General features: G+C 33.9%; 1 protein-coding gene across 3 annotated transcripts in view; it reads left to right on the forward strand.

Moving 5' to 3' along the window:
• CADM2 (cell adhesion molecule 2) overlaps window positions 1–20,727 on the forward strand; it is a 1,086,523-nt gene that overhangs the window by 764,493 nt on the left and 301,303 nt on the right. For 2 of the 3 annotated variants that reach the window (XM_032407371.1, XM_032407368.1), the window contains exon 2: window positions 1,519–1,545. The exons of the other annotated variant lie outside the window; for it this stretch is intronic. In XM_032407371.1, the coding sequence (XP_032263262.1) occupies window positions 1,519–1,545 (27 nt within the window). The remainder of the gene's footprint in view (window positions 1–1,518; window positions 1,546–20,727) is intronic. 3 annotated transcript variants of the gene reach the window in all.

Consider the following 20,727-nt stretch of genomic DNA (forward strand, 5'->3'; position numbering starts at 1 on the left):
ATTTCACTTGCAAATATCTTCTCCCATTCCAAAGATTGTCTTCAGTTGTGTTGATTGTTTTCTTCACTCTGCAGAAGATTTTTATCCCGATGAAGTCCCGATAGTTCAATTTTGCTTTTGTTTCCCTTGACTCTGGTGACATGTCTAGTAAGAAGTTGCTGCAGCCGAGGTCAAAGAGGTTGTGCCCTCTAGGGTTCTGATGATTTCCTAACTCACATTTAGGTCTTTCATCCATTTTGAATTTATTTTTGTGTATGGTGTTAGAAAGTGATTCTGTTTCATTCTTCTGCATGTTACTGTCCATTTGTTGAAGAGACTGTCTTTTTTTCCATTGGGTATTCCTTCCTGCTTTGTCAAAGATTATTTGACCATATAGCTATGGGTCCATTTCTAGGTTTTCTGTTCCATTCATTCGATCAATGTGTTTTTGTGCCAGTACCATACTGTCTTGATGACTACAGCTTTGTAATATAACTTGGAGTCAGTAATCATGATGCCCCAACTTTGCTTTTCTGTTTCAAGATTGTTTTGGCTCTTCGGGGTCTTTTGTGGTTCTATACAAATTTTAGGATTGTTTGTTCTAGTTCTGTTGAAAATGCCAGTAGTGTTTTGATAGGGATTGCATTAAATGTGTAGATTGAATTGGGTAGTATAAACATTTGAACAGTATTTATTCTTCTAATCCATGAGCATGGAATGTTTTTCCATTTCTTTGTGTCCTCTTCAATTTTATTTCATAAGTGTTCTATAGTTTTCAGAGTACATAACTTCTTGAAATTGTCATTAAAATGTGGCAGATGTGGGCGCCTGGGTGGCTCAGTTGGTTAAGCGACTGCCTTCGGCTCAGGTCATGATCCTGGAGTCCCTGGATCGAGTCCCGCATCGGGCTCCCTGCTCGGCAGGGAGCCTGCTTCTCCCTCTGACCCTCCCCCATCTCATGTGCTCTCTCTCTCTCTCTCATTCTCTCTGTCTCAAATAAATAAATAAAAAATCTTTAAAATAAATAAATAAATAAATAAATAAATAAATAAATAAAATGTGGCAGATGTGTGGAAAATACTCAACCTCAGGCCCTGGCATCTAGTAAGCACTCAATAAATACAAGGAATCTTATGGGTTAGATTTTAATTGTTAAATAATATAAAATATATTTAAAGTATATGTATTTCTTTAATTGAATTAACTAAAGTTGAGTTAAGGAGGGAGAAAGAAAAGATATACCATCCTTAAAAGTAATTTATGTAGTCCTTATGGTGTTTGGAATTTGCCCTGTGTGTCTCCTATCTATTTTACTCTTTCTCATTCAAAGACTTTAATCATATACTAACAAAATATAACCAATTGTCATTTCTTAATTATAGATTCTATTCATCTAAAGTGTGTTGATTATATAATCATAAATATTACCTTTTTAGACTTTAACTAATAGTAATAACATATCTTTTTCCTACTAGACACTCTGTCTAATATCTAATATGTTTGTTCTCTTCTTCTTGTGCAATCCTTCCTTGGAACCAGCGGCTGCTTCAAAGAATAAAGTTAAAGGTGAGCTCCTATCCATTCTGCATGACTCACCATGATTCATTTTTCTGCTCAATCTTCTAAGCCATCTTAATTGATGGAGCCAATTCTGTTGGTGATAATACTAGTTCAGTGTACCAACGTTAGTCGTAAATTCCTATAAATATAAATATGTATTATTTCAAATATTCAGTTTCTGATATATGTCTAACATGTTTACATGATTGTTTGTGAGTTTGTTTGTTTTCTTGTTTTGCTTCTCACTTTATTCCAAGTGGAATACAGTGCTTTTGTGCACCAACATTTTGCCTGTTGACCTTAGTTCCCTTGATAAAATAGTGAATTGGAAAAAAATACAGCATAAAATAAGGCTGATAGTCTCAAAGTGAACAAGCCTTCTAGAATTATGTGAAAATAAAAAATTATCCTTTAAAAAATGAATATTATATACTGTATATTTCTATTTATGACTTTTCTTCCACTTCCTAGTTGCATTAATTTTATATTTGCTAGAATCCTGGAAATATAATTTCATGAGGGAGGATGTGCTTGTCTAATGCCAGAATATCTCCCTGAAAGGAAAGACTTTTGGCTCAATGTGTTGTTATGGTTTTGAAAAAAAAAAAAAATCAAATATATGTATGCTACTTTGTCATAGGTTTATAGTTTATATGTTTTGATTTTATACTTTCAAGAACAATCTATATATTTATTTTTTCTTATTCTTATATAGCAAATATATATATATATATTTATTTATTTATTTATTTATTTATCCTTCATTTATCTTTCAAGTATCTTTCATTTATAGAGCAAACCTGCATTGACTGCATTGCAAATTCAGAGAGCTTCTGGAATACTGGAAAGAAGAATGTGTCTTGATTTTTTTTTTTTTTTTTTAAGGAGAAAGGATTATATTCCAGAAACCATAGACTGGTAAATTTGATATTAAATTCCCAATAACATTTTAAAACAGACTCTTAAAACAGCAATTTATGGGTGTTTAGATAAAAAGAGAGTTCACTAGGAGTCAGCAGTTATTAGTAATGGCATAGAAAATTACCCTAATTTTCTCCCACTCCTTTTTTTTAAAATATATATTGGTTATTATACCAGTATCTGAGGGCAATAGTATAAACGTAATATATCTGAATATAATCAAATCATGCAGCAACTAACCCTTTCCTTACCTCTGCAGAAACTGTCATTCTGAAGATCACTAATTCTTCTTTAGTGGTCAAAATAATTTCCCAATCCTCTTATTATTCATTTTTTTCCTGCTGAATATATATTGCTTCTTTTAATTTTCTATTTCCCTTGGTTTTAGTGTCTCTTCATAGACTTCATTTTCTTCTTAATTGTTCTTTGCCTTTCTTTCTTTCTCCTTTTCTATCTTACTCTTGAATACGGGTTTCTTTTAGGTTATATCTTTGATCCCTGAAAAGATCACTTCTTACAGTATTGGTCCAGCTGAATCCAGTGGAGGGATAAATTTCACCTCCTATAAAATAAAGGAAACAGGCATTTTCCAGATGGTTATGTACCCACAACCAACCTCCCTCACCACTGTTGACTGTTAAGAAAAAGACAAATGATCCAATCAAATTCCTCTCCTGAAAAAAAAAAAAACTGGGAAAGAAGAAGGAAAGAATAGTAAAACTGAAAGAGGCAAAAAAAAAAAAAAAAAAAAGAAGAAGAGAATTGAGAATCAGTTTTGTTATATTTTGTGGCCATGAATTTTATAGGTGGACTGAATAAGAAGATGAATTAAGTCTGAAAAAAAAAAAAAAAAGCAACGTACAAAGAGTAAGAGTTAAGAGAGTGCCCTCATGGTGTCCAATTCCCTTGTTTTAATATAAGGTTCTATTTTATCCTTGCCCTTTGGGCTTAGGACACAGCTCTCTTTTAGTTAAGCTTTCTAGATAGGTTTCTCTTGCTTGCATGGAAACAGACCAGATTAATATAATCACCCTCTTCCTCTAAAGTGTTCTTAGTTGATTTTAGTTAATACTTTTCTAGACTTGATTTATTAAACTTCTATCTGATATTTCCATCAGCCTACTGAATATTTCTACTTGGATATCAAAACTGAAACTCTCTCTCTCCCTCTTTTTTTTTTTTTTTTCCAAATCTGAACATTTGGGGTTTGCTGTGTCTTCTCATGAACAACCATTTGCCTGATTTCCTAAATGATTTGAAACGTGTAATTCTTCCACCCTAATGGCCCCCATAATTGATCAATTATCAAATGGTCCTAATTTTATGGGGATAAAATTATTGTCCTAATTATGTCGTAATTTTAGCATGGGGATAGCAGCTTTTGCATGGATCCCTCTTCTTCAAATCACTCATTCCTCAGAGCTTTCCTGGAGTAGTTTCTAACTTGTCTCCTGCTTCAATTCTCAACATTATACAATCTATCCTGTATTCATATGTCACAGTAAATTCATATATCAGCAGTCTACAATCTAACTTACATTCATATACCCTAAACTCATGTTTCAGTATGATCATCAATGCTTTGCCACTTAGAGATAATGAAAAAGATACCTTGGTGTTCCTAAAATTTCTTTGCATGAGATGATTTTATTTCACTCTATTATAAACTTATAGACTAACCGTATCATGTGATTAATATTGTTCCAGAATATTACAAAATTTCTAAATAGTTTTAATCCATTAAATATATTTTTAGTCTTCAATCTGATTTTTAGGCTTTATTTTTTTATTCAGAATTTGGCAACTATAGTGGGGATAACATTTTATGCCATTTTTTGCTATTACCTTTAATCATATAATCATTATTCAGTGTTCAAATAAAAATTAACATAATTATTCTGACTTTGCATAAGAATTAGAAGATAATGAAGGGAACTCAGCAATCTAAATTGAGATACATATGTGGTCTAGAGAAGAATCAGCATTTCAATTTACTGGATTTAAGTGCTAGTTGTACATAATATTATTAAATAAATGATTTATTCAGGTGTAAATATAAGGTCTGCTGTTTAATCAAAATATAACATTTAGTATCCCAGTTTTCTCATCATATTACACCTTTTGAGGGTGAATTGAAAGGCACAAAAGAAGTTGAAATTGAGACATTGCTTCAAACTATAGTTTTGTCTTAAGTGGAGAACCAATATTTCAGTTTGTACTATATAATATATACTGTATATTAAGAACTTCCATTTTGTAGTCAGACAGACATAAATCCAATCCTGGTTTTTCAACTTACCAGATTTGAACACCTGGACAATTTAATTATCTTCACTCAACATTCGGTTGTTACGGAAATTATATGAGATAATGTATAAAAAGAGATTAACCTAGGAAATGGCACATAATAACCTCTCAGTAAATTTTACCTATCATTTATTGTTATCATCATTACTATTATTATTTAAATGATGTCTGTGGAAAGAAAACAAATTAACATGTAGTCAAAGACAAATCCAAAATCTAAAACTTTTCTATGAGCATCTGCAATATTTCATCATCATGATGGCATTCATATGTTTATATTCATTATAACATTAAAATAAACACATAAAATATAACATGAATGATCCCCTTACGTATATGTATTTTTTCTTCACATTTAAATATTAAAATCCAAAGTCTATAAATGATATCATTAAAGAAGTTCAACCCAATAGCAAAAGAAAAGGAAAAAAAATTAAGAAAATTATGTTACAGTGAGGTTTATATAATACTTAAAATGTAAAAATTACTTGCTTTTATTATCAGTGAAGAAATTGAGGAATAAGATTTATATAATTTCCTTTTTTAAATTTTATTTTGTTATGTTAATTACCATACATTACATCATTAGTTTTTGATGTAGTGTTCCATGACTCATTGTTTGCACATAACACCCAGTGCTCCATTCAATACGTGCCCTCTTTAATACCCATCACCAGACTAACCCATCCCTCCACCCCCTTCCCCTCTGGAACCCTCAGTTTGTTTCTCAGAGTCCATAGTCTCTCATGGTTCGTCTCCCTCTCCAATTTCCACCCCCCTTCATTTTTCCCTACCTACTATCGTCTTCTTTTTTTTAACATGTAATGTATTATTTGTTTCAGAAGTACAGGTCTGTGATTCAACAGTCTTACACAATTCACAGCGCTCACCATAGCACATACCCTCCCCAATGTCTATAACCCAGCCACCCCATCCGTCCCACCCCCACCATATAATTTCTTTTGAAAACATCACTCAACTCCTTTTGTTGAAGCTATGTTTAGATTTTAAGTTTAAAAGTATAAGGAATTATTCACTCTTGCATAACATCTACAAAATCTTCAATAAAAGTAACTCATCAAGAAACAATTATTGAAGCTTATGTTTATTTATCCCACACAAGGCTGATCTAGGGAAATATGTTGGGGATGTTAGAAATACAGCAGTCCCTCCTTCTCCACAGTTTAGCATTCCATGGTCTCAGTTACCAGCAGTCAACCTAGTCGGGAAGCAGATAATCTTCCTTCTGACTATTGTCAGGTCAATAGTATCCTAAGGCTACATCAGAATGCCTGTGTCATTCGCTTCATTTAGTCTCATCATGTAGGCATTTTATCATCTCACATCAGCACAAGAAGAGTGAGCATAGCACAATAAGATGTTAATGAGAGAGGGAGAGACCACAGTCACATAATTTTTATTACAGTATATTGTTATAAGTTCTATTATAAATATTGTTTTATTATGGTTGTTGTTAATCTCTGTGTCTAATTTATAAATTAAACTTTATCATAGGTATGTAGGTATGGGAAAAATCATAGTAAATATAGGATTCAGTATTATCTGTGGTTTCAGTAATCCACGGGGGGTCTTGGAATATATTTCTTGCAGATAATAGGGGATTACATGTAAGAGAATTTAAAACCATATTATGTCTCTATAATACATTCATTAAAGGGTTCAGGTGGAAGGTTGCTTTCTTATATTGTCAACGTTTACTATGTGCCAGACACTACACTAAACATTGTATATGTGTTTTCTAATTTGATCCCCCCAAAACTCTTTGAGATAGATACTATTATTATCTTGATTTTTTTTAATTAGGAAGATGAGGCAAAGAGTTAAGAAATTTAAGTTCACAAAATTAGTTAAGAGGCAAGCCAACAATTCCAAATCAGAGTTACTGACTCCTGAGTTCTAGCTTTTAATCTATTAAAGGCTTTAAAGATTTGAGAGTAAATTAACCAATATTACAATTCACCTTAATGTTATTTACTTATTTAAATATATTTATCTAGGTCCCATCCACCCAGGTAGGGTGGGGCTGGTAATGGGGGTAAAGTAGAATGATGATCAGTTGTTATTAGGAAGAAATAAATTGGACCTACCTAGTGGGATCTACCTAGTGGCAAGGGAAATATTCTCCCAGTAGATTTTTTGTTTTTCATTCTTTTTAATTCTTTTTCTTTGGGTCTCTCATTCATTCACCTTATGTTAACCTTATTCCTCACTTATTCTCTCTTGGGAAAGTGAGGAGGTAATTAGTTTCTCAATAAGAGGAATAGTGTTCTAGAAAAGCTTTAGGCATAACTAATGTGAAATGCTGAAATCAGAAGAGGGTAACAGGGTTAAAGAATGTGTTCATGAAAATTTTATTGAAAGATGATTCAGTGGGTCAAAATGTAGATAACTTTTCTTATTTTTAAATTGTAGCTTCACTTAATATATTTTCTGGTTTTTATTTCTCACTGGATAGGGGTTTTGACATGTATTTGCTCTGTGGAGTATCTTATTACTTACTGTTGGACAACTGTCCCTCTTCATGTTTCATAATACAAACTAGTGTGGGTCAGGATGGAAAGATCCCTCTAGATACTCCATCCACAAATCTAAAAGAATATTATTTTTCACTTGATTTAATGAAGTTTCATTTTCCCCTGTCTCTCCTTTATTCTTGAAATGAAAATAAAGGTTTGAGCTTTCCTGTGGACATGTGGGTAAATAATAGCTCATTTGCAGGGTACAACTTTAAATAGCAATTAGAAATTGGTTTGTGTTGCCACTTTAAGTTTATGTCCTTATTCCCATCATAAATAAATCATTGTAATGTTTTTTATTCTATCTAAACACATCTCATCCAAAGGAAAGGATCTTCTGGGACTCAGTTCATTCAGTTGGTTCATGTCATTCTATTATTTGCTTATTCTACAGCTGTTGTGTGGAGTTTAGAAAGTCTGTAATTAAAATCCCAAGGTTTGTGGCTTCTTACAGGTTTCTAAGCAGAAAGAAAGTCTATTACAAGGAGAAATACCGTGATCAATGTTTAACAGTTGGGCATTTCGGGGCAGTTTCAAGAGAAGTGCTATAAAGCCAACAGTTAAAGTACATTAAAAATAAATTCTAATTTTTATTTCAAATTAGATGGAGTGATGGTTATATGTTTTTAGTGGAAAAGAATCATTTGACTTGAAATCATAATATAAAATATTTATCACTAGTAAAGCATTCTGTTAACAGTTTTGGAGATGATTATCAGAGTACCTAGGTTTTAGTATCTGCTCTACTATTTATTTGTTTGTTCACATTAGTAAGGTAAGGATAAAAATATCAGTACTACCTACCTCATGGAATTATAATGATATATAAAATGATGATTTTATAATGTTATACAAAAAGAATATGTGAAAACACTTTTAAAATAGCTAATTGATATCCAGATACAACTAGTTATTAATTAAATAAGGAATAATCACATAGCCAGGAACTTGATATTTAGTAATAAATAAAATGTGGCCCTTGTTCTGAGCCCATGCCAATGATTTGTGTACATGGAAAGACCATTTTATGCTTTTTCTTTCTGAACATCTTTGGAAAAGGAGTGAACAAGTGTTTCTTAATTTAATAAATTTTTATTAAATGTCTAACTGTGCCAAGATATAATGGGGAGAAAAAAATATTGCTTAGTTTTGACTTCATGAGGCTTTCACTTATTTATTCTTTCATTTATTCATCCAACATTGCCAGGGACAGCTGCAAATATATCAGTGAGGAAAAAAAAGTTAGTTATATGCTACAGTATATTGCAATATTTTAGGCATTATGAAGAAAAAAACAAAGCAGAGGAGTAAGACATGTGGGCAGAGTAGAGAAGGGAGTAGAACAGGGAGATGAGGCAAGCAGGAATTTAGAGAGAGAATTGATGCTGAGAGACCAAGCTGAGGTGATCTGGAAGAGCAGAGGCCGTAAGGCAGTGAGGAGCCTAGCTTATTCAAGAGACTGAGTGAAGTTAGAGAACTGTGAGCTAGGAGAGTAAATAAGAGAGAAATTGTAGAGGGAATGAGGACCCAAATCATGTAGGGACTTTTGTTTTGATCTAAGTAAGATGAAAAGCCACTGAAGTTTGAGCAGAGGAGACACATATGCTGATTTAGTTTTTGTAAGATCAGTTTGTATGTTCCTTTGAAAACAGACTGCAATGAAAGTGATTAGCAGACTTTTCCAGGAAACCAGGGGACAGATGATGGTGGCAGGACTGGAGTCATAGCAGTGGAGGTGGTGTGAACTGATCATTTGATACCTAATAGAATTTGCTTACTAGAAGCGTAACAGGATAAAAAGGATGAAGCGTAGGATGATTTCAATGTTTTATTTGGTCAAACTTCTTTTGACTGAAAAACTGGAAGGACACAGTTACATTTATAAGATGGAGAAGACTTTGGGAGGCACAGGGTAAAATAGTGGAAACTGTCTTGAATACATGAAATTGGAGATCTAGGTGCCAATGACAGGTAGAAATTGGCTATATGGATATGAAATTCGGGAAAAAATTCTGCACTATAGAAAGAAAATCTGGAAATTGTTGTCTGTGGATAGTATATAAAGCTATGAGATTGGATGGCTTTACCTAAGACATAAGTGTGTGTAGAGAAGAAAACAAAAACCGTAGGACTGAATTCTTAGGTGCTCAAAACTCAAGAACAAATGGATGGTGAGATATAAGCTAAGGAGTCAGCAACTGAGTTAAATATTCCTGATAGATGAGACCTGAGAATGTACCATTGGGTTTATCAGTGTGGAATCACTGGGGAACTTGGTAATTGCCAGTTAGTATAAAATATAGAGATTAATCAAATATTCACCTGACGAAATGAAAATTTGCTACTGTAAAACAATGGCATAGTAGTTCAATGAGATCTGATTACAGAGACATTTACTTAGTAGAAGAAGGCTCCAGGGAAACCTTCTTGGAAAAAGTGATGATCAGAAGAGAATGACAGAACTAATCAGAGCTAAGTAGGTGAAGAAAAGAGGGAAGAACTTTCCAAGTCAAGGAATGGCAGCAGGAGACTAAAAGCCAATATAGTTTCTGTGGAGGAATCAATGAGAGCAAGGGTCAAAATAGCAGTGGATATCAAATCCAAAATATCTTTGCCAAGACCAATGCCAAGAAGTTTACCTCCTATGTTTTCATCTAGGAGTTTTATGGCTTTAGGTTTTATGTCCAAGTCTTCAATACATTTCATGTTGATTTTTATGTAGGCTGTACATCAGTGGTCCAGTTTCATTGTTTTGCAGATGACTATCCAGTGTTCCTAACACCATTTATTAAAGAGACTATCTTTTCCCCATTGCCATTGGACATTTTGGAGGGATTGCTTTGAATCTGTAGATTGCTTTAGGTAATGGGGACATTTTAACAGCATTAATAATTCTTTGAATTATACATATTAATTCTTTGAATCTATGACCATGAATATCTTTCCATTTATTTATGTTGTCTTCAGTTTTTCTCATCAATGTCTTATAGTATTCAATATACAGATCTTTTACCTCCTTGGTCAAATTTATTCCTAAGTATTTTATTATTTGTGATGCAGTTAATTCTTAATTTCTCTTTCTGATAGCTTGTTGGTACATAGAAATGCAACTGATTTCTTATATTAATTCTGTATCCTGCAACTTTACTGAAATCCCACACAGTGCCTTGAAGTTTCTGTTACAAAAGTTTTTCCCCATTATAAAAGCAATGAAAATCCATTTAGGCATTTTAAATGGAGATAAGAGACAGAGATGAGGGGATAGTCTCACATTTATAATTTGAAAGAATTGCTGAATGCTCATGAAGAACAAATTAGATGAGTTACTATGTATATGATAAAGAGACAAATTGAATTATCTGGAAAATTACAATAGTTTATGGGAAAATCAAGGTAGTTTGGCCTAGAGTATTTATTTATTTATTTATTTTAAAGATTTTATTTATTTATTTGACAAAGAGAGAGATAGCAAGAGCAGGAACACAAGCAGGGGTAGTCGGAGAGGGAGAAGCAGGCTTCCCACTGAGCAGGGAGCCCAATGTGGGTCTCGATCCCAGGACCCTGGGATCATGACCTGAGCCGAAGGCATATGCTTAACGACTTAGGCCCCCAGGTGCTCCGGACTAGAGTATTTAATGGTAACATCAGGGAGAAATAGATTTGAGAGAATAGAACATCCTTTCAAGAATACATTTGAAACATTGAGCAGAAAAGAAAAACAAAAATAAAAACCTTTATCCATGAGTTAAATCAGTGCCTCTAAATATTTATAAAGGGTTTAAAATACTTTATTATTCTTCATTTCTCTTCATTCTCATCAACACTGCAGACCTAAAAGCAGATACCTAGAATGACAGTCCTGATATTGTCAGTATGTCAGCCCACAGAAAAGTACATTTATGTTGTACCATGGTACAGAAGTAAAAGTAAAGGATAATTGTACATTATAATACCAGGAAAAAAAATTAGATAACATTTTATTTTCCCTAAAATAATACTATGTATACTATTGATTCTTATATTTGAAATAATTGGACAGTTTCATATGCCTAAATACTTTGGGGGGAGGAAACTTTAAAGATTTAATTATTTATTTAAGAGAGAGAGAGCATTAGTGCAAGCAGGGGGAGGGGCAAAGGGAGAAGGAGAAAGAGAATCTCAAGCAGACTCCCTGCTGAGTGTGGAGCCCGAGGCAGGGCTTGGTCTCACATCCCTGAGATCATGACCTGAGCCAAAATCAAGAGTCAGACGCTTAACTGACTGAGCCACCCAGGCACCCCAGGAAACTTTATATTAAAAAAAAATCAAGAAAAACACACTAAAATTCATATAAAAAATCCACATCTTAATTGTATATACTAGTTGGCCCTATTTTGGACATAGCAGATTAAAAGTTACTTATAAATTTGATTTTTGACTAGAATTCAATTTGAGGCTATTTTAGTGATATCAAAGTGGTAATAAGATTTGTGGCATAAGCTTCAAAAAGTTTATTAATTTAACTACCTACTGAGGTGTTTTTCCATCCTGGCCAAACAAAAGCCACCTACTGGCAGAATAGGATACCAGATTTTTTCCATATAATCTTTTCTCCAAGATGGAACAATCATTTGATGGGCATTGAGTTCATTTAAAAATGCTGTCTAGATACAAAGGAGGAATACTGTTCGGACAATATTGAACAATCACCAAATAGTCCATGAAGTAATTATTTGCCAGCTCAGCCAGAAGTCATCTTGGGAAGGGCTGTCAAATCTCTTGGCTGCGTAACCAGAGTTTGGGAATCCCAATAATATGTATTCACAATTCAGGTGCAATTAGTTTGTGGTAGTGTATTCAAACTGAAGCTGAGGGATCAGAGAGATAGTATTTGTGTATATTAGGATGTAGCTTCCCCTACAAATAGAGATAAATGTTTCTATGCAATTTGATGTTTGACTCATTAAAAACTTTGAATTTGCTTCTCTGCAAATAAAAAGTTACTCTTCCCGCATGAAATAGTTTTTTTTGTTATAAATGGGAGGAATAAATTTAGATTTAGGTGAAATATAGCTATACAGCTGAAGATAGATACATAGATTTTAAAACTCCTTACAAGCTTTTTGGAGGGTTAGCAAATACTTTGGGATTTTTCACTCAAATCTTATTTAATGCATCTGCCATGGCCAAGAGGTCATTTTGGCATGATCATTTGACTCTATATTTATTAGAGCAAAATAAGTATTTAATGAGCATTTCTTCTATAGCTATCTTAATAATCATAAGATTTTAAAAGTCTTAGTCATTTTCAGGAGATTTCTTAAAATAAAACAAAAGGAAACACATATGCCTATGGCCTAATGAGAGATATACAGAAAGAAAGCTGTCCTTATAAACTGCAATTGTTCTATTTTAAAATCGAGCACCTAGAAATGCATTTAGTGACACACTAATTCATTCACATTTAATTATTTGCACATTCATTTCCAAAATACCTATTGAATTTAGGTGTAAGTCACTAGTCAAAAATAGTGATAGTGTATTTTATATTTTGTAATCAAATCTAAAATCTTAACAGACATATCACTCTCTATGATTTAAAATAAACTATATGTAGCAGCAAAAATGTGTATGTTTATAATCTAATTTTAAAAGACTACATACGATTTTTGCAAAAACTTTCCCCAAGAAAATAAACATTCCAATTTTGCCCTGGATTATCCCATTTATCATTGACTTCCTTATAGCAAATTGGAATAGAAAGTTGAATTATCAGTTTGTATATTCTGTTATTAAACTTTGACTAGTAGTGATTTACATACCAAAACAAATTTTGAGGCACTAGAGTCATGCTGCTTTTGTTGTTGAAAAATTCTCCGTAGTCTTAAAGGAAACTGTCACCTTAAAATGAATTGGAGTATGGGCAGTAAATTTTAAGATGTCAATCATATTATTACTTCTAAAACTGGTAGAAAGATGAATATACTAAGACATATTTTCTGTTACTGAGTTTTAAACAAATTAGATGAGATTTGTTTTCTTTTAAAATTATATAACTGCTTCAGCTTCATCAATAGTTTGTGCAAATATAAATGACAGATCTGAAATTAACTTGGGCATGCAATTGAGGAAGAGAAAAAAGTAATTTGAGGAGAAATAATAAAGTGGCTGGGAAATGAATAAAGTAACAATAAAATTATTGAAATACATATAAAATGCAAGTTGCATTCATTGTAGGGAATATGATGTCAGAAAGTGCTTTTATTTTGAAAGACAAAATTATTATAATTTTAAATATCAAAGCATTTATAGTTACAGGTGAGGAAGTACTAGAATAGATAAAACAAACAATTGTCTAAGTATGAATAAAAAATATTATTTTCTGCTTGGGCACCTGTGTGGTTCAGCCGGTTAAACATCTGCCTTCAGTTCAGGTCGTGATCTCAGGGTTCTGGGATTGAGTCCCACTTCAGGCTCCCTGCTTAGCAGGGAGTCTGCTCCTCCCTCTCTCTCTGCCACTCCCCTGCTTGTGCTCCCTTCTTCTCTCTCTCACTCTCTCTCTCAAACAAATAAATAAAAGATTAAAAAAAACATTATCTACCTCTTGAAACAATGTTATTGGTAATTTAAAAAAAAAACACCAAAGACATGTCAGAAAATCAAAATTTAAAAATGTAATATGAATTCTTATTAGCAAATTCTGTGAAATGTGACATCCAAGCCTGGATTCAAAACAAATTTTTTTTTTTACAGTTATTGAGAGTCATATGCAAAGGACAGATGTGATCTCTGATATGAGATGAAAAAAATGTAATTCGTACTTTTGCAAATGGACTTAGTTTAATCAGCTAGTTTTACCTTGGAAACAGGTCTGCTATGAATAATAGTATTAGATGTGAAAGAAAAGCCAAACATAATTAATATAAAGGTCAAACAACTTAAAGGAAAAGAATTAATTACATACACATTCTAGTTGGAATTTAGTTGGAATGGATAACCAGATTAATAACATTTCATTTTCTAGGAAATCTGGTAAACTAGTCTGTGTATCTTTTTGATAGCTTTATATAAAAAGTGTTATTCCTACTCACTTTATATTATAGACTGTTTTACTCTTCTAACAGTTAAACAGTATGCTGTGTTTGCATGCTTGTCCCAAGGAAAGCTATAATAGCATTTGATCCAATAGCTTCAGTAATAAATCATGTATAATGAACTCTTCCTGATGGTGTGGGGATCAAATAACTAACGTTTTCCCACACTAATTCTAAATGTTTGCTTTAAGTGACCATTGTTTCAATCTTTAGTGACTATTCTTCAGGTTTGTTATCTGAAATACTTTAATTTTTGCTTCACTTTGATAGTTGTATTACCATTACCAGTTACACTATCTTTTTATTCTGTCTTTTTTTGCTTTTTTTTTTTTCTCCTTATTTCTTCTTGCTTGGGACAGCAATATGAAGCCCTACTCATCTTCTTCTTGTATCAGTATACCAGTTTACCTCCAGTTTTTTTTTTTTTTTTCAAATTACCATAACAATTCACACCCCTAGTTAAGAGTTTCAAGTCCCTACAACATTAGTTGACTCCCTTGGATGAGTTGTTCTTTTCCTGCACAAGGAAATTTGCCCCACAACCCTACCGCAAAGTACATGGAGCCAACCCCCTTCTGACTCTCTAAAGCAGTTTGGCATTTTCCCAGAACTGATTAATTCCTTACATCTGATGTTAATTTCTATGTTCCCTTCTTAATCATATTCTCTATATTCAGAGCTTGATTCTATACTCATCTGTCTAGCAGCTTTTTCCAGAAGAGTACAAATACCCAACAGTAATTCTTGTTCAGGAAAGAGTTCTCCTTCCCTTTCTACAAATTGAGAGAAACTTTTATGCTTCCAGGTGCCTCCCAAACAGTTACTGAAATACTTAGTATCAGTTATAGGATTTAATTAGATCATACTATGTGCTTTGTTCAGTCACATTATAGGTATTAATAGCCCTAAGCAAAGAAAAGGTTGAAATTCTTCAACTACTTGACCTGAGTGAGCATCTAAGCTGTTTCAATATCATCATTTATTTTAGTATAAGGAGATATAAATTCACCCAATAGCTGCCCTGTTTATGTTTTTGAAATCTCTCCATATAATTGGTAAGTGCATTAGTGAAGAGTCAGTTGCTCCTGTCTTAGATAATTTATGTTCCCCAGGAGGAAAAAATAGAGTGACTACTTGGTATTTCATTGCTAAATAACAAATTATCTCACACAGGGAAAATTCGGGGCTCCTGGGTGGCTCAGTCGTTGGGCATCTGCCTTCGGCTCAGGTCATGATCCCGGGTCCTGGGATTGAGCCCCGCATCGGGCTTCCTGCTTGGCATGAGGCCTGCTTCTCCCTCTCCCACTGCCCCTGCTTGTGTTCCCTCTCTTGCGGTGTCTCTCTCCGTCAAATAAATAAATAAAATCTTTAAAAAAAAAAAGAAAAGAAAATTCCCTATCTATGCCACTGTCACCTTATATTTTTCAAGCTAGGATTTAAAAATCAAATATACTTGTTACTCCACCCATTTGAGTTGTATATTTTACTCTTTCACTCAGGACATAAGATTGGAAGAAAATTACATATAATTTACTTTTCTTAAAAAGTTGTCCTGTAGACAACAGAGACAATTGGAAACTACTATTTCATGAATCATTTGAATTATAAGAAAGCATGTACTGAATTTCTAAATCTAAAACACTTCTTTTTACAAATTATTACTTGTTAAAAATTCTTCAGGGATATAAGATATGCTTTTCCAGTAAGTTGACTACCTATTATGTTAAGCAATGGTCTAGCAGCTAGGAATATAAAGGGCTTTGTCTAGCAGTATCTAACACTCTCTCATTTCCTATTCCCGATTATAGAATACAAGAGCCCACACTGATATTTTCATGAATTTTAAAATGAGTATATTGTTATTTTATTTTCCTTGTTAGAGGTTCTGACCATTGAGCAGAACCAGCATTATGATAGTGTCATCTAGTGATTCCTATGCCAACTCATGGGCATTTGCCTAGAGAGGTATTCTTTTATTTTCAGTGTGTGCATTATACCTGATAAAGTATGCTATAGATATTATGCATGCATACCTTTCTACGTATGTTAACCTTTCCTGAGAACTTGTGTTGAAATCCACTATAAAAAAAAAATATTCTCAGTAGATCACTGAATATAGTGATCTGGTTGTGTCTGTCTCTCCATTCTAAAAAAAAAAAAAAAAAAAAGATAAACCCTTACAAATAGATGGTAAATTAAGTTGAATTGATATTTGTAAGTTAACTGTCAGTGACTTAAATTTTAAATTTTATTTCCATTGTGGTTTTTGTTGATAGTATTTGAGGGAGTAATCATTTAGGAGCAGAAAGGAAACGTAACCTGAGACATCATGAAAAATATTTTTGTAAATCGGATCCTTTGAAATTTATGTTAGTTTTTCTCAGTAGCAATCATAGTATGTCTGAAATTTATCTAAAATTTATCTTTTTCACATTAAAAAAATTATTTACCTACAAATATAATTCCAGGGTTCCAGTTGGCAAGCCGGTGGCACTCTTTGATCCAAAGACAAAGGCCATCTATAGAATATAGATTGTACTTTCTGATGGAGGCGAGTTGGAGTACTTCTCAAGTTCCTATCTAGCACCAATCTGTTTTCTTTAAAAGAGAATATATTTTCGTCTGAGATTTTTTTTCCTCTGACTGCTTGTTATATACACCCTTCATTGATTTAGTTCTTTCTACTATGTGATTGCATTTTTCTTTTTCTGAGTCTACCAATTTCTGCAAAGTTATGGCCTGAGCAGCTCACGTTACTCTCTGGGTGGTTTATGTAAATAACAATAATAAAAACCCCCGAAGCTTCATCCCTGTTCCCAGTGGTATCCCACTGACCTCTTTTCAGCTTGAAAAGGTTCTATCTATGGCTGTTTTTTTTTTTTTCCTTCCCACTGGCAATTTTCAGACTACTGTGCTTCTTCATCTGATTTCTTGACTCTTTCTTGACTTAAGAATTAATTATTGAAATGTATCAGATGCACTCTGAAAATGTCAGTGTATTTGGTTGGGTTTACTAAAAAGCACAGCTTTTCAACCAACATGATATTGGAACTGAATTTCAAGTAGTGCCTTTCTCCACATATCCTTTTCACAGGCAACACAAAAACATAATGCAGATGATCTATACCATCTCTGAAAAGGTTTGTGCTGTAGAAGGCCATTTGTCTCTATCACTTTAGAGCAGAATATTTACCTTTGCATTTTAGTGCCTTTTTTTCTCATTGAAACTTTAACAAACACTTTGTATAGAACTACAAGAGACTCGCAGAAGCTGTCCATCTATCCTCCTGCCTCCAAACCAGCCTGTGGCTAATTTAATCTGTCCAATTCAGATGATTATTGATCCTGGTATAAAAGGAATTCACAACCTTCCTTGTATTTGGTGGAATATTCTACAAGTCTTATTCTCACAAACTCAGACACAGGAATTCATACGCTGAATAGCACAACCAGGCAGCTTGAGGGTGGAAGCAATTTAAACAAAAAGATTAAAATCACCCGAAAAGAGATTTAAAACCATTTATTGAAACATTCCAGGCATGAGTTTAAGAAAGGAAGAGATGCTTTAAGTCACAAGACATAATTTTAAAAGAATATTAATAAAATAATATTTTTAAATAGCTTAGACTCCATCCTTATTTATTAACTTGTAAAACAATTATTAGGCACCTACTGTTGGCCAAGCTGTGTTTCAGGTGCTTCTGTTTAATTGGTATATGTGATGAACAAAAGAGACAAAATCCATATGCTCTGAACATATATCCTAGTGCAGGAAGACAAACAGCAACACAGCAAAATGAGGAGATGATATAGTTACACTTGAAGGTGATTAGTACCATGAAAACAACACAGGGAATGAGGTCAGGACATGCCTGTAGGGGGAGGAATTGCTATATTTAATGAAATAGCGTAAGGCCTTATTGATAAAGTGATATTTGGACAAACTGAAGGTGTCAAGCAAGCAGGCCAAGAGGATATTGGCAGGAGAGCACAGAGTAAAGAATAAGTGCAAAGGCTTTGAGGCAGGAATGTACTTATTGCTTAAGAAAGGGTAAAGATATCTGGTGTGGATAGAAAGAAAGGTGTAAGATATGGAAGGAAGTAGATGAAATCAAGGGGTAATATGACCTGGTTACATATGGCCTGATATGCTAGTTTATGGATTTGGCTTTTACAATGAGTTCGGTAGGAAAGCTTTGGAGGATTTCCAGCAGAGGGCTGACATGATCTGCTTTATGCATTTAAAAGATAATTCTAGTTACTCTGTTGGGAGGTAGAGAAGTTAATGCAATGCTATAAGAAAGAGATAATGGTGGCTTTTATTATGTGCTGGCATAGAGTTGGTAAGAAGAAATTGCATTTGATTTCCAAGGATAGCCAGTGAAATTTTTCATAGTTTGGAAGTAGAAGGAAAGAGAAAGAAAAGAATCAAGGACTTCTACAAAGCTTCGGCCTATGCCAGTGGAGGGATGTCTTTCGCATTAAGTGAGATGGGGAAGACTGCAAGAAATAATGTACAAATGTATATGGAAAAGTTAATAGCTTCTATCCTGTCTCCATGGCTGAGGTAAATTGCTGATGTATATTATAGACATTATTGATAGTTATATATGTATATAAGATTCATATTATAAATCTGTATAATATTCCATAATATAAATAATTTAGGCCTATGGTAGCATCCTGCGGCTCTTGAGCCAGGCTGGGAACCACAGAATCTCTGAAGGGCCACCCAATACTCTTTCTTCCTAGACTGAATATGTTGCCATGTCTGCATTAGGGGCTTCTCCTGACCCCAGGAGCTACTCAGACAGAGTTGCTCAAAGATCACTGGAGCTTCTCTTTTTTTCCTGTGATTCAACAGATGACTAGCCCCTCAACTTCCTTTCTCTTTCCCACTCATGGACTTTTCTTCTTGTGGTTGTGTCTTAGCTCCCCACTATACCCCCACATGTTTCTTTCTAAATCTTTTATTTCAGTCCTTTTTTTTTTTTTTCCTCCTAAGACCAGGCTTTTAAAATCTGAAACTCAGCGCCTGGGTGGCTCAGTCGTTAAGCATCTGCCTTTGGCTCAGGTCATGATCCCAGGGTCCTGGGATCGAGCCCCGCATCGGGCTCCCTGCTCAGCAGGAAGCCTACTTCTCCCTCTCCCACTCCCCCTGCTTGTGTTCCCTCTCTCGCTGTGTCTCTCTCTGTCAAATAAATAAATAAATAAAATCTTTAAAAAAAATAAAATAAAATCTGAAACTCAGGAAGACTTCATTTCTTCTAATTTTTGAACATGTATTTTCCATCATGATACTGAATAGCCTAACTACCGCCTGATTTAGGAGATCAGGGCAGAGTGAAGAGGAGACCTAAGTGGATCAGGAAATACAAGAAAGAAATATAGTAATATTTCAAAACTATGCTGCCATATTACAATGCCTACCAGAAGTAAACAACATCCTATAGTTTGATCTTTAAGCCCTTTCACTTGAATTTTAAAAAAATGATCCTTTATTCAACCTTGTGAGATAGTAGCTTTATAGATGAGGAACATGTGACTAAATACATTAATTTCTTTTATTCATCTATGAGTAAATAATATATTAACTGAAACCTGGATTTTCATATTGCATGACAAATAATTTTCTACTTCATATTTCTTTTCTTTTTTTAAAGATTTTATTTATTTATTTGACAGAGAGAGACACAGCGAGAGAGGGAACACAAGCAGGGGGAGTGGGAGAGGGAGAAGCAGGCTTCCCGTGGAGCAGGGAGCTCAATGTGGGGCTCGATCCCAGGACCCTGAGATCATGACCCGAGCCGAAGGCAGATGCTTAATGACTGAGCCACCCAGGCACCCCTCTACTTCATATTTTTTTAAGTGCTTGTATAGTGATAGAAATACATTGTTCTCCTTCCATTTAAAAGAAAGGGTGAGGGGTGCCTGGGTGGCTCAGTTGGTTAAGCCTCCACTTGATTTCAGCTCTGGTCATGAGCTCAGGGTTGTGAAATCCAGCCGGGCATTGGTGTCCTCAAGCTCTGAGATCAGCAAGGAGTCTGTTTGTCCCTCTCCTGCTCTTCCTCTCTCTCTCTCAAATAAATAAATAAATAAATCTTTAAAAAAAAGGCAGTATAAAAGAAAGGGTGAAAAAGACACTTGTAGTAAATAATGAGAAATTGATAATTGCTGGAGGAAGTGAAGGAAACATCAATGGCAAGGAGTGGATGGGGAGCATAGAATCAACTGAAAACCTTTAATCTTCTGTGATATTCTAGTGCCTTATGACTGGAAAAGAAAAGAAAAGAAAAGGAAAGAAAGAAAGAAAGAAAGAAAGAAAGAAAGAAAGAAAGAAAGAAAGAAAG

Source organism: Phoca vitulina, unplaced genomic scaffold (genome assembly GCF_004348235.1).
Source record: "Phoca vitulina isolate PV1807 unplaced genomic scaffold, GSC_HSeal_1.0 scaffold8, whole genome shotgun sequence".
In the NCBI taxonomy this organism is placed as follows: domain Eukaryota; kingdom Metazoa; phylum Chordata; class Mammalia; order Carnivora; family Phocidae; genus Phoca; species Phoca vitulina.